This window comes from Cyprinus carpio, chromosome B16, assembly GCF_018340385.1.
Source record: "Cyprinus carpio isolate SPL01 chromosome B16, ASM1834038v1, whole genome shotgun sequence".
Lineage (NCBI taxonomy): Eukaryota > Metazoa > Chordata > Actinopteri > Cypriniformes > Cyprinidae > Cyprinus > Cyprinus carpio.
Window position 1 is genome coordinate 9808934 of NC_056612.1, and position 13554 is coordinate 9822487.

At 37.5% G+C, this 13554-nt stretch overlaps 1 protein-coding gene across 4 annotated transcripts; it reads right to left on the reverse strand.

The window, feature by feature from the left end:
* Positions 1 to 365: 365 nt before the first annotated feature.
* Positions 366 to 13345, reverse strand: LOC109048691 (peroxisomal targeting signal 1 receptor). Of its 4 annotated transcripts, none has more exons than XM_019066344.2 (17): positions 13212 to 13345; positions 13021 to 13123; positions 10954 to 11111; positions 10582 to 10620; positions 10350 to 10467; positions 10129 to 10272; positions 9810 to 9900; positions 9392 to 9482; positions 7617 to 7739; positions 5562 to 5645; positions 5348 to 5467; positions 4420 to 4563; positions 4221 to 4291; positions 3891 to 4112; positions 2450 to 2615; positions 1452 to 1609; positions 366 to 1359 (listed from the first exon to the last, which is right to left on the reverse strand). In XM_019066344.2, the coding sequence occupies exons 3-17, from the start codon at positions 11065 to 11067 to the stop codon at positions 1119 to 1121; spliced, it is 1926 nt and encodes a 641-aa protein (XP_018921889.1). In that variant the 5' UTR covers positions 11068 to 11111; positions 13021 to 13123; positions 13212 to 13345; the 3' UTR covers positions 366 to 1118. The 4 variants fall into 4 exon arrangements, with proteins under 4 accessions (XP_018921889.1, XP_018921891.1, XP_042596542.1 ...); XM_019066346.2 differs by adding an exon at positions 6175 to 6285 and having other exon boundaries at positions 13021 to 13287; XM_042740608.1 differs by having other exon boundaries at positions 13021 to 13286.
* Positions 13346 to 13554: the final 209 nt, after the last annotated feature.

Sequence of the window (13554 nt, forward strand, 5' to 3'; positions counted from 1 at the left end):
AGACTGCAAATACATTTTTATTGGGCGTGTCCCAGCGATTTGAAATACAGCCGCGTGTTGTTGACGTCTTTAGTTTAATATTTTTTCACAGTCTCTGGTCAAAGCACACAATCCCACTTCTGTTGCCAAAAATACGCTTGTTAACCAATTTAGGTTAGGTCCTAGTTAAGGAATTCATATTCGCCAGTTATAGAAAGCATGTTGTACATATTTGAAAGTTTTACCATTTTGATTTTTACTAACAGCAAGCTGAATAAATTAAAAAGGTATGTAATATTTGTCATATTTTAATATTTAAGTTTAGAAATATGAAATAAATAAATCTTACTTATTTACCAAGTAAATAAACATTTTTTTTCTTTTTCTTAGTTACCAAGCATTTGTCAAAGCTTTATTGCTTGAATTACATCGACCATAATAGCAATTTAAATTGGCTATATGCAAAACATTAATAATTATGATACAATACACAATATGGCAAGCAGAATTTACAATTAAGCAAATTAATTTACAGCAAAAGCAAATATCTGATAAGAAAGAGTGCTTACAGACATGTCTTACCCTTCGGTCACTCACAAATAAAGTTGGCAATATAATTTAAAGGCTTGCAAAATCACCTTTGTTACTTTGTATGGGATCCGTAGTGATGTAGAACACAGTTATTTCTCCACATTCTCATCTCTGTGTCAAACAGAGGCAAGTACTTTGAGCTCACAGTGCAGGGACCTTATTTGCCCCCATTTGAGAAATATTAGAGTAATTTTGATAAGGACAATGAAAAAAACCTGTAATCTTCAAGATTAACAAAATTAAAAGAGATTCTCTGTAAGCGTAAACTTGTGACAAAAACCGTAGCAAGTTTGTACCATGAACTTTTTAACATCTTTTCATTAAGGACAGTCATCAGTTCATCCGTCTGTCCGTTAACATAGTGCTGGAGCTAAATGGATGTTTCACACTCGTTTTGTTCTCTTTTTTTTATCTCCTCACATTTTAGCACCATCAAAAGTCATGTCCTCTGTTGAAATGTACACCTCCAATCTTGCTCCTTTCTCTCCCAAACAGGCTTCTCCACACTCGCATTCTATCTTCCTGTGGCCCTTCATCTCCTCCATCCTTCATTCTGTCTCTCCATCTCTCTGGCAGAAGTGCACCAGCAGTGTGTCCAGATCTCGCCGGTCGGCGGCGGAGTAAAGCGAGCTTTCTCCCATCATGCTCAGTGCCATGCGTAATGTGGACCAGATGTTGTCTGACATCACAGTGGCTGCTACACCTGGTCCTCGACCCGCACCTCCCTCTCCATCACCTGCGGCCTGTCGCTGCAGAGAAAGGGCCTCTAGGAAGTGCTCTACTGCCTCCCTGAAAGAGATAAAACAAAAAAGGATGGCATTTATTGTAGCATCTTAGCACTTTCTGACATGTGTACCCTGGTTAAACCTTCTTTTACTAACCTGTGCGCACCCAGATTGACACAGCTGATGCCCAGGTTATATCGGCTACGTACAAATCCAGGCTGTAACTCCAGTGCGCGTCTGTAAGCAGCAACTGCCTCTTCTGATCGGTTCCCGTTAGCAAGAGTCGCTCCCAGCTTGTTCCACAGCAGATAATCCTTCATGTAAGGTTGAGAGACGGAAGAATGTGAACTAAAATACTGATGAACAATATGTAGAATGTAACAGTAGCTATGTTTCCATCCACCTATTTTTATGTGCATTTTGGGATATCGCATAAAAATTTTTAAAAAATACTGGATGGAAATGCCAAGATGCGCATTAATTCAAAAAATGCGCATTAAAAAAAAATGTATGCGCTCAACTAAGTAGGATAAATTTCTTGTCTGGTAAGAAAACATGCGCATAAATGACAATGGAAACACTTTTACAGAGTAAATTCCTTAAATGCGCATCAAAAAAAAAAAACATGTGACTTTGCGATGAGACCGCATAAAACTGGACCAACCAATGGACCGATCTCATTGCACAGCATATGAAATGCTAATTTTGTCATTTTTGTCAAATGTTATTTTTCTTCATGATATTTAGCACAAGTTAATCAGGAAGTGATGATTTTGTTCCCTTCAGCTCATTAGATGGAAACTGTGCTTTATTCGCAAATGTTTCATGACGCACCAAGAACAATAGCTATAAAGATAGCTATATTAACATCCACACCAATGGACAATAAGCGTGCGTTACAGTTTTGTCATCTGTCGCTCAAGCTCTTTCAAGTCAATGTTTTTCTGGCTGTCAAAGTTTTTCTCTTTTCATCAACTAGAAAAAAAAACAACATACTGAGAGTGATTCCACTGATAATCGTTCCTCAGTGGGATTGTCGTTATAGCTGTGGTGTGGACTTCTCTGTTCTCAGAGAATTAGAATGATTATTAAAACTTTATATTGTTTCGTTTTAACTTGCTTGGTGTATCAGTGTTAAGTGTGAAAGAACCAACCTGTGGTGTCACAGACAGGGCGGCAGAGAAGCAGTCCACAGCCTTGTCATACTCTCCGCTCAGGTTGAAGAGGACGCCCAGACCACACTGCAGCTCAGGGTCCACCTGTGTGGGCTCCGCGGCCGCTGCACTCAAAAACAACGTCTGCACTTCATTAAACAGTGCCCTAGGAGGAAGAACAACAAGTGAAAGAATGGATTAGTCTGTTACTTAAAAGAGATAGAGACAATTTTAGGACACTATTTTTGTCGTCATTGATCTTGAGGGACCACATCCTTATACACTTAAAGTACTTGGAGCAGAGCAGCAAGAAAATTCTGCAAAAATTTGTCCTTTGTGCTCCACTGAAAGAAAATTCATGTTGTTTTTGAATGAAATGGTGAGTAGAATTTATTTTAGAAAATATTTTTTAATAATAAAAAAAAAAAGTGCATAATCATTCCTGAGTCATGCAAAATGTATTTTAATATCTGCATTCTCAACTGATTAAAACAGAACATATGCAGCTAGTCACAATGCTGTCTGCAGATTGAACTCCACACCTGTGTTTGTGTAAGACTGAGTATTTTTAGAGCACTGCCCGCTTATGATTGGTGACAAATGTTGCTTGGTTACAACACCCTGTCCAGTCACTTATGCATGCGTCACATTAATGTAAAAAGGCATTAAAAACAGGCTGCTGCAGCTGTTTCCACGTCTGATCAGTTCACAGTGTTGCACAATCATGAAAACGGTTTAAAAAGGAATTCTGGGTTCAAGAAGTTAAAGTCTTTGGTAAAATCATTCTGACTTGTCCCTCAATGTTACAGTGACACACTGTGTCCTAACCATTTGTCCACCCACACTAAATGTAAAAATGTTGTCTTCTATTTTCATAATTTCCATGATGCTTTTTTTATGATTCTCCCTAATTTTTGTCATATCCATTATTTTTCAAGTTCCACATAAATACTTTCAGGAATAAACAAAAATGTAATCCTGTGATGGTAAAGCTTACATTTCTGCATCATTACTCCAGTCTTTAGCGTCACATGATCCTTCAGAAATCATTCTAATATGCTGATTGGGTGTTCAAGAAACATTTCTTACCATTATCAATGTTGAAAACAGTTGTGCTGCTTAATATATTTTTGTGAAAACTGATACATTTCTTTGGATTCGTCAATGAATGGAAAGTTTAAAAGAACAGCAATTATTTGAAACGAATATTCTGTAACTTTATAAATGTCTTTTCAACCATTTTATGTAGTTAATTGCAACCTTGCTGGAAAAAAAGTTAATGTCTTTAAAAAAAAAATATCTTAATGAGTCCAAAATGACTCCAAGCAATACTTCAGTCAATGAGATTTCAGTGTGGTGTGTCTGGTGCAACCAACAAAATGCAGTGTCACTCATCATGCAGTGTTTTTGTTTTTTTCACAGCATTGAGGAAACCTCTTACTCTGGCAGAAGGGATCCAAATCTCTCCCTCTCTTTCTCCCTCTCTCTCACACTCTCCCGCTCTTTCTCTCGTTCATGCTGCTCGAGGATATGCCGGTATTTAGGGTTGTGCCTCAACCAATCACGGAGCGTCTCGCAGGCCTGTCTGTGCAGTGACTCATTGGTGAAGCTCACAGCTAAAGCCATGAGAGCCGTCAGATTGTCCTTTTTCAGCTCAATACATCTAAAAACAATTGAGACTTGAATTAAAAAAGGTGGAAGCCGTATTTTACTGATTTTTCATAGAGAATTTAATTGCTGTGTACAGTGAGGTTGCAGTTATACTTCTCACCTGCGGAGGGCGCTGATAGCTGCAAACTCTTGCTCATTCTCTGCCTGGCAGGTGCCCAGATATTGCCAAGCCTGCAGCATCATCACACACAGTCAGCATTTCACAAAGACAAACAAGAAAGAAGAACACCGTTAGAATCCCTTGAGACAAATGTATCATCAGTTTTTGGATGTCGAGATTATACGTATGAAGCTCTGACCAGCTGGTTTTCTGGCTCTCTCTGAACTGCGCTCTCAAAGAGACGGACGGCTCCAGGAATGTCCCCTGCCTCCATCCTCTTCATGCCCTCAGCAAACGGATCATCATGGGACAGGTAGGGGTTGTCTTCTTCAAACTGATATCCCTAGGAGAAAAGTAAAGGCATATTCACAGTAAGTTTTATGGTATATAAACATTAAAGTAAATGTTCACATACCATTTTTCCTCAATTTTTTTTTTTTTTTTTTTTTTTTTTTTGCCATTTCTGAAAAACTTTATATACCTGTAAATGAATTATAGTTTTATTCAGCAAGGATGCATTCAATTGATCAAGAGTGACAGTAAAGGCATTTATAATGTTACAAAAGATTTATATTTTAAATAAATGCTGTTATTTTGACTTCAATTTATTAAAGAATGTTTTTTAAAAAAACATGGTTTTCACAAAAATATTAAGCAGAACAACTGTTTTCAACATTGATAATAATAAAGAATGTTTCTTGAGCACCAAATCAGCATATTAGAATGATTTCTTTAAATAAAAAAAATAAAAAAAACACTGAGAACTGGAGTAACTGCTGGTGTAAATTCAGATTTGACACATCACTGGAAATTTTGAAATATAATAAAATATAAAACAGTTAGTTTATAATAATATTTCACAATATTACTGTTTTTACTGTATTTTTGATCAAATAACTGCACCCTGGTAAGCAAAGAGACATCTTTCATAAACATGAAAAAACCCTTTGAACAGTAGTGTTTTTGGACTCTGAACAATAAAAAAATATATACTTTAGGAAAATAAAATTTGTTTATATAACGGAACTAACTGTTATATAAACTGTAATAAAGTACAGACTAGAGCCTTTTAATTAAGTGGAAGTGTCCATGCTGTAAATGGGCACAGATGTACAATATCCAGATACCTTGTCATAAGAGCTGCTGAGCATCTGGTCGAAATCTGAGAGCCAAGGGTGAGCTTCAGCATCCCTCTTCTCCATTTCCTCCCACTCCTGCTGGAGTTTCTCCCAGAAATCAACATCACTCTGAACTCACACACACAACACACAGGCAGCAGTGAATGCTACAGTATCACAGTAAAGTTCATGTAAACATGTGCAAGTGTTTAGTCTGTCTCACCTCGACCGCCGCTTTGGCCTGCTGGAAGTCTGGCCCGTACGCAGTGAATTCATCTACCCAAGATTCTGCAGACTCTGCCGAAACCTAACGAGCACAGCGACATGCCAGGCTGTTAGCAGCCTCGAGAACACATCACAAAGCCTGCAAATGCTTAAACACTACTCAGCCGAAGGGAAGAGAAAAAACACATACTGTGATGAATGAGAGTGGGGGAATAAAGAAAGGATGTAATGGAAAATGAAAAAGAGGGTTTGGGAAACCGACAGAAGAAGAAAAACTCTTACCCTCATTCATCCATCTTTCCTTTCCTCTCTACTTTAAAAATAGCAAGCAATGCTCAGTGTACCTTCACTACTGCAGGAAGTCAAAGTGGTTTCAGCAGCTGGGCACAAATGAAAAGCAGTGTGAGCAGGGCTTTAGCTCTACAGGCCTGGTGTCTTGCAGCGATAATTACGTTAAAAGCACTGTTTTAAATTAATGCAACAGTTTGCTCTCTTTAAGGTTTGGTCTGCAGGGGCTAGTTAACATAACGAAAATGACAAGCCTAAAATCACAGACAGAACAGAAATCGCAGGACTACTGTATCACTGTTGCCAGATGATAAGGGTCCTACCTGCCTGACGATAGTAGCCCATTGCTCTGCCTGTTTAGCTTTAATTTTGTCATTCTTCTTTTTGCCCTCTCGAGTTTCCACTTGCACAGTCCCTTCCCCTGATTCCAGGAACTGGGCAGCCAGTATGGGACAGAGGTTACAGGGAGGGGTATTTATGTGTTTGGTGTGAGATTATTAAGGATAGTGGGGAAATTTAGGTATGGGTGGAGGTTAAAAGGTATCAAGATGGGATCAAAAGATGTCATGATGACCAACCATGACAAAAGGAAGAAGGAAATATCACAATTAAACTACTGCTTGTTTGAACCATAAGATAAAAAAAAAGTTTTTAGAAAGCATAGTGTAGACCTAGTCCTGGAGAATTGTGATTTTTCTTTTGAAAAAACTTGGCTTGACCTACAGTGGGGTCTAAAAGTCTGAGACCACTAGCAAGTTTTAATACATATTTCTATGAACAGGGTAACATTTGAGCAAATGAAATTGCATAGAATCTACAATATTTCTTAATCATTTTACATCATAATGCTTTCCAATAAACTGTAATAATTTAAATGTTTTAACTGTATGTTTAAAAATGTTTATAAAAATACAAAACATTTATATAATAAAATATTAAAATTAAATTGACTGAGGTTTTTCAAATTATTCTCTAGTTCAAAGGTTTGGGGTCAGTTTTTTTTACTTATTTTTATTTTTTTGAACAAAGTCTTATATGCTCAACAAAGCTGCAATTATTCAATCAAAAATACAGTAAAAACAGTAATATTGTGAAATATTATTACAAGTTAAAATAACACTCAAATACATTTTATAATAAATAAATACATTATCATTGCAATTTATTTGATATTTTTATGAATTTTCAGCAGACATTACTAAGGACTTCAGTGTCACATGATCCTTCAGAAATCATTCTAATACATTGCTTTGCTGCTCAAGAAACATTTCATGTTGTTAGAAATGTTGAAAACAGTTTTGCTGACTAATATTTTTGTGGAAATGATTGTTTTTATTTTTCAGGACTTTTTGATGAATAGAAAGTTCAAAGGAACAGCATTTATTTGACAAAAATCTTTTGTAAATTATAAATATATATTGTAACATTTGATAAATTTAATGAATCTTTGGTGAATTTCTTATTTAGTAATATAATATAATATAATATAATATAATATAATATAATATAATATAATATAATATAATATAATATAATAGATCTCAGACTATGGTCTCAGACCCCACTATATATACAGAATCCAGTCTCTACAACAAATAAAACTGTATTTCTCATGAGTAATTATTTAAAACCCAGCAGCGGTATACTGTGTAGTTATGGCTAATTTTGCCAAGCAGCTTGAGAAGAGCCATGATGTCTGCCAAGGGGCTGCAGTGTCACCCTTCACAGTGTTTCCTCTACGGCAGGAGCTGGGAAGGGCTCGTACCTGGTTAATGCTGGAGGCCCAGTGCTGTGCCTCCTTGGCCTGTGCTTTATCAGTGTTCTCTTTTCCTGCTCTGTCCTCCACAGTCACACTGCCCTCTCCAATCTGCCTAATGAACCGCAGGAACTACACAATAACAACAACAACAACAGCTATTACACATCTACTGCTAACAGGAAACACACTGGCGATGAACACACACACAAGTCCACTAGTGGTTTCTTCTTGACAGTTATGGTCAGACACAAGCAGACCACAAGGAGGAAGAAATAACGGCCAAAGGCATAACGTATCCCAAATTATATGATGAAGCATGAGCAGAGTAAATGAAAGAGAGGGAAATATGAGCAAGTAAAGGAAATGCCCATGAAAACAAGATCAATGTCACATCACTTTATTATCTACCACAAGTCAAAAGTGAACCTAAACAGGTTAATCTATTACTTAAACCTTTCTAAAAGTTAGCCAGAAGTGCATACTGGGATGTAAAAAGATCCCTTGAGACAACATTAACAGTTTTAGCATCTCTTAAAGGAACAGTTCACCCAAAAACGCACAATTTACTCATCCTTAAAACATCCAAGATGAGATGAGTTTGTTTCTTTATAAGTAAAGATTTTAAGAAATTTAGCATTACATCACTTGCTCACCAACGGATCCTCTGCAGGGAATGGGTGCCGTCAGAATGAGAGTCCAAACAGCTGATAAAAACATTACAATAATCCACAAGTAATCAACATGACTCCAGTCCATCAATTAACATCTTAAGAAGTGAAAATCTGATCATTATGACGATATTAAACTTCAAACACCTGTTTACGGCTAAAATACTTTCATAATTCTCCATTCATAATATTGCTTCCTCCAGTGAGAAAGTCATCTTGTCTGAATCAGTAAAGAAATACGCATAGATCAAGCACCGTTTACAAACATAATCAGTCCAAAACAGTGGATTTTGATGAGAGGACAAGAGGGCATGGACTTCTTCTTACATACACACAGTTTATCACTTCACAAGACAGTAATTGATAGACTGGAGTCACAGGGAAATAATTGTGGATTGTTGTAATGTTTTTGTCAGCTGTCTGGATTCCCATTCTGACATCACCCATTCACTGCACCCATGCTAAATATCCCAAATCTGTTCTGATGAAGAAACAAACTCGGCTACATCTCAGATGGCCTGAGGGTGCGTAAATTGTCAGCAAACCTTCACATCAAACCTAAATTTAAGTGATCCAACTTTAAATAACAACTTTCTACAGATCAATTCTGTGATGTGGCATTGGTGAAAGCAGAGCAAACTTAGGTCAAAAGTCCTGCCAAATAAAAAAAATCTACATTAAACTCTCAGTGTTGCTGCATTTAATAGAGCAATATGTCATGAGAGGCCATGTTTTACAGTGATTTTACCAATGTGGACTGTCAAAAACCCTTTTACTGCAACTCTTAGATTTAAGTAGCTTGCTGCTTTTATAAGAATCGAGGTAACAGCACTACAATCAGACACCAGTGTTTTATAAATAGCTACAGAATAAACTATTCTTCTTCAAAGTAATATAATTCATTATACCCGTTTGCAGGTGGACAAGCAACACAGCAAACTGGCACAAAACACAGAAAGGACTATTCATTTTAAAACCGAGTATTAATCTGTGTTTTAGGTGCAATATCTGTATGCTTGTTTAATCTATCTCTGCATATGGTGACATTGACTGAAGTGTTTCGGGTGCAGCTCAAAGAACAGTTAAACCCTTAAACCCTCCTCTTACTCTCACCTCTGTGTTCTTTAGTTTAGGGTCATCCACTTTGGCAAGGAGTTCATTTGCTGTTTGCCGTAGTTCTTCGCCTGACTGGTATTCTTGTGCCCTGATATGATAAAAAGATATATTAAAGTAAGGATATAGTGACTGTACCAATTTTTTTTAACATGTTCATATCTTTCACTGCATCTTCAAATTGTGGAACATAACTGTGGAACAAAGAATTACAGCAATAACCTTCCAGTCTTTGTCAATGAAGTTCTAGCCTTTCCCTTTACTGTAATTTTAATCAAATAAATGCAGTTTTGCTGAGCACAAGAGACTCCAAAAGCACTAAAAATACCAAGTTACTGAAGTCACTACCCCAAACAGTAGAGTCTATTGCTATTACGACAAGTCTCTCTGTATTATTCTTCTAAGATACATAAAATACCATTCTTTGTCCTGTTCTCTTTCTCCCAAATCTCCCAGCCATAACTTCTCCTCTGACTGCTCCAGGTACTCCTCTGCCCAGCGGCCAGGGTCTATGAGACAGGAGGAAGGGAACTGAATAGTGGAGGTTCAACAGAAGATGAAAGAAAGAGTGAAGCTGTGGAGAATGAAAGGATGGCTTGGCAAAGACAAGTGAAGAATCGTCAGCTCCACCTAATGACATCCAATGGCTCCTAACGACATTATAATAATCCTAATGGCATCCAAAATGAAAAAAGATCAAATCAGGGCTAAAATAGCACACATTAATCAATATTAACCTGCCACTTCATTGATGAATTCTCTGGTCCAATCAGCATCAGCTGGATCCAGACCAGCTTGTCCAGAAGAAGAGGCGGCGTCAGCACTAGACAGGAACTCTGCTGCCCAATCTCCAGACAGCGCCAGAGCGGCCACGTCAGGAGCTGGGAATCAAAAACATATAGTTATAACACACAGAAGAGTGTTAAAATCGGACTGTATGTGTGTTTGTGCAGTCTACCTCTCTGTGGAGCCTGTCTGTAGCTCTGTTGATCTATCTGCTGCATCTCCTCCAGCAGTTGACCCATATCAAAACTGTGAGGAGGTCGTTGTGGGGCCTGGAGAAACTCACTGACCAGCTGCATTTCAAAACAACAAGATGTCATTACAGTATGAACAGAAAACATGATCACACACTATTTGGCAAACTCATCAGGTCTATAAAATATTGAAATATCCAAAAGACCACACACCTCCTCTTCAGTGGCTATTTCAATTGGAGTAGGAGGAATCTGTGGGGGAAAGGGAAAAAAGGAGCTTTTTATTATTCATTTAATTGTATTTTATTATTTTTTAGGATGAAACTAACTACTATTTGTCAATCTATTAATCTATTTATTTATTTTGTTTTTATTAGATGATTTAACTATTCTTTTATTCCAATTAATTATATAGATTTTTTTCTGAGTAGTTGACTTTATTTAGTTAACTTACCAATAAATGATAACCATAACGTTGAAGAACAGTGTGATCACATTCCATGCAAATCACCGTATTTGCATTAAAGACAATGATGTGTAATTATTTTGTCATGGTAACAACAAAGAAAATGTCCAGTAACTTACAGTGGGTGTTGATCGGTGTCTCCAAGCCCCGCCCTCTTGGGTCATGTGACCTGTCAGTTTCATGAGGGGATTGGCTCCCCCACATTCTGCCTCTACTAACTCCCGCATCGCCATGGCAAAACACCGTCAAGCTGGATCAAACTAACACCTTGAGATACCTACAAGAAAACATAACATCATCATTGGATGGTATGTTACTATAAAATTGACAGCAGTGAAGTGGTTAAGGGTTCTTAATCTTTTGAGGTCCCCCGTTGTCTAAAACAACATCTGAAGGCCCCCCCAGCCCTAGTTTCATTTTCAAAACTTCTTTTAATCTCTATAGGCTGGAACACACTACATGACTTTTAAAAATCTGAACAGATTTGAAACACTAGGTGTCATACACTTGCTTGCTTTGTAAATAGTTACAGAAGAAAAACTGGGTATCATACACAAAGTGACTGAGGATCGTACACTACCAGACTTTCAAATCGATCACAACTAGCGCAAAAATATGTGCTTTGTTGCTAGGAGATGCGTGACAAAAGAACAATACATGTTCTTAAATTGGCTCAGAAATATCAAACATGTTTATACTCCAATGAAATCACAGTCTGAAGCTGAAATAATCTGACTATCATAGACTACGCGGTTAAAGTAAATCACTCAACACAAACAAACAACACTTTAGCACAAATCAGTGCAAAAATCTGGTTTAAAAAAGAAACAATGAGTTTACATGATTCTTCCAGCTTTTCATGATTTTTTCTGGATAAAGATTAAGGAAAAGTAGGCTATTTGTAGGAAAAAAAAACTATAAGTGTCTAGAAATGCTTGCTTAGATATTTTTTTTCTTATTTAATGATTGTTTTGTCTTAATTTAAAACATTAAGTAATTTCAAAGGTATAGTTCACCCTAAAATGAAAATTCTGTCATTATTTACTCACCTTCAAGTTGCTCCAAACCTGTAAGAGTTTTTTTATTCTTCTGTTCAAACACGAAAAAAAAATTTGTATTTTGAAGAATGTTGATAACCAAAAGGTTGACGATAGCTATCGACTTCCATAGTATTTTTTTTTTTCATACTATATTTGGAAGTCACTACCATAAACTGTTTGATTACAAACACAGAAGAAAGAAATATACACAGGTTTGGAACAACTTGAGTGAGAGTAAATGATGAAATTTTTACCCATTTTTGGGTAAGTTATCATTTAAGAGGGCCCCTAGTGAGTCCCAGACCCCCAGGGGACCAGAATTTGTATCCCTAATAACACAGAAAGGTACCAGAATCACCACAGTGCCCTTGAGAGTGACATCCGTGGCTTCTTTCACACATCTTAGTCTTATTTATACCAATAAAAGTCATAACATATAAACAGCCTATAACAATTATCGTAAACAATTTCATCTCTGGAAGTGGTTTGGATGAATATCTGGAGTCCTATGTTACCACAAACAGAAGTGTCTCCAGCCTGAACAGGGATTGAAAGACAATGAATCATCGGCTTGAGATAAATCCTGCAGACTGAGCTACCTTTCCACACATATGTTCCATCAGCTTATCCAGACTAGAAGGATTACACAGATTTCATTGTTCCTAAAATCAGCTATTAACAATTAACCAAGATTGCATGTGAAAAAGCAGCCCTGGTTTACCTTGCTGTCGTTTTGCAATAATCCCAAATCAACCTGCTTCCTCCATGTATTTGTCACACTTGATGTAAAATCAATGAGACAAACAAGAGGGTTTGTGCTATGAATGAGCACCAGTTGAACAGGTTATCAGAGTCAGAACTCAAATAATATCACAAAAGCTGCATGATAGACATCCTGTACACTTCTGCACCGAGTCTGACTCTTGTCTGCTGTCAGTTTGGCCTCAGCACAGGAACATTAGGTGCAAGTGTGACTTTCCTCAAATGTAAATGGCAGTTTCACATCCCAACGTAGCGTAACAGACAGTAACCGGTTAACGTTAGCTATTCACAGCCGTTTTTGTGCAGCAGGCTTGAATCATGCAGGTCAACTAAGTCAAATATGCTGCATACAGTTAGCTTACAAGCTAAATAAACTCATCTCACCTGCACAGGCGATGTTGTCACCTCTCTTCTCCTCTCTTTCTCCTTTTATCCCGAGAGTAATGGAGTTTAGACAAAGACAAAACACGACCGAGCGTAGCAGGCCCTAAAAAGACAGATGAGGTTAACGGCCCTGTGGTTGTCGGTACCTGACGGGGAAATGTGGCGCTGGTGACCGTTCTGTCTTTATTTACCTTCCCCGTGTGGCCGTCGACTGAAACAGGAGCGAACCAGCCACACAAACCCTACACGCTACACTCCGGCTATTCACAAACGCGATTTGCGTAAAGACCGACCGTAAGCAGCGCTTTGAACTGCGCTGAGCAGCACGACGGATGGAGCGAGATTTACGCTGAAGTTACGTAAAATTCCTAAAGTGATAGCGCATGCTTTGAGTGACAGGTTGATAAGCTATTGTTTCGAGATTCAGGAAAAGGATCTTGTAGAATGAGCAGTCATTTTAAATCCTGTTGTGCAGTATCTTTTTAGCTCTGTAAATGTAAATGAATTTGCATGTGTAATTTAGGGGCGTATGGC

Coding starts and splice junctions, on each gene's coding strand:
- LOC109048691 (XM_019066346.2), bottom strand. CDS start 11,067: ATGGCGATGCGGGAGTTAGTAGAGGCAGAATGTGGGGGAGCCAATCCC. Junction 5,468..5,561: donor AGGCCAAAGCGGCGGTCGAG/GTGAGACAGACT, acceptor GTGTGAGTTCAG/AGTGATGTTGATTTCTGGGA. Junction 4,292..4,419: donor GAGAGCCAGAAAACCAGCTG/GTCAGAGCTTCA, acceptor ATGATGCTGCAG/GCTTGGCAATATCTGGGCAC.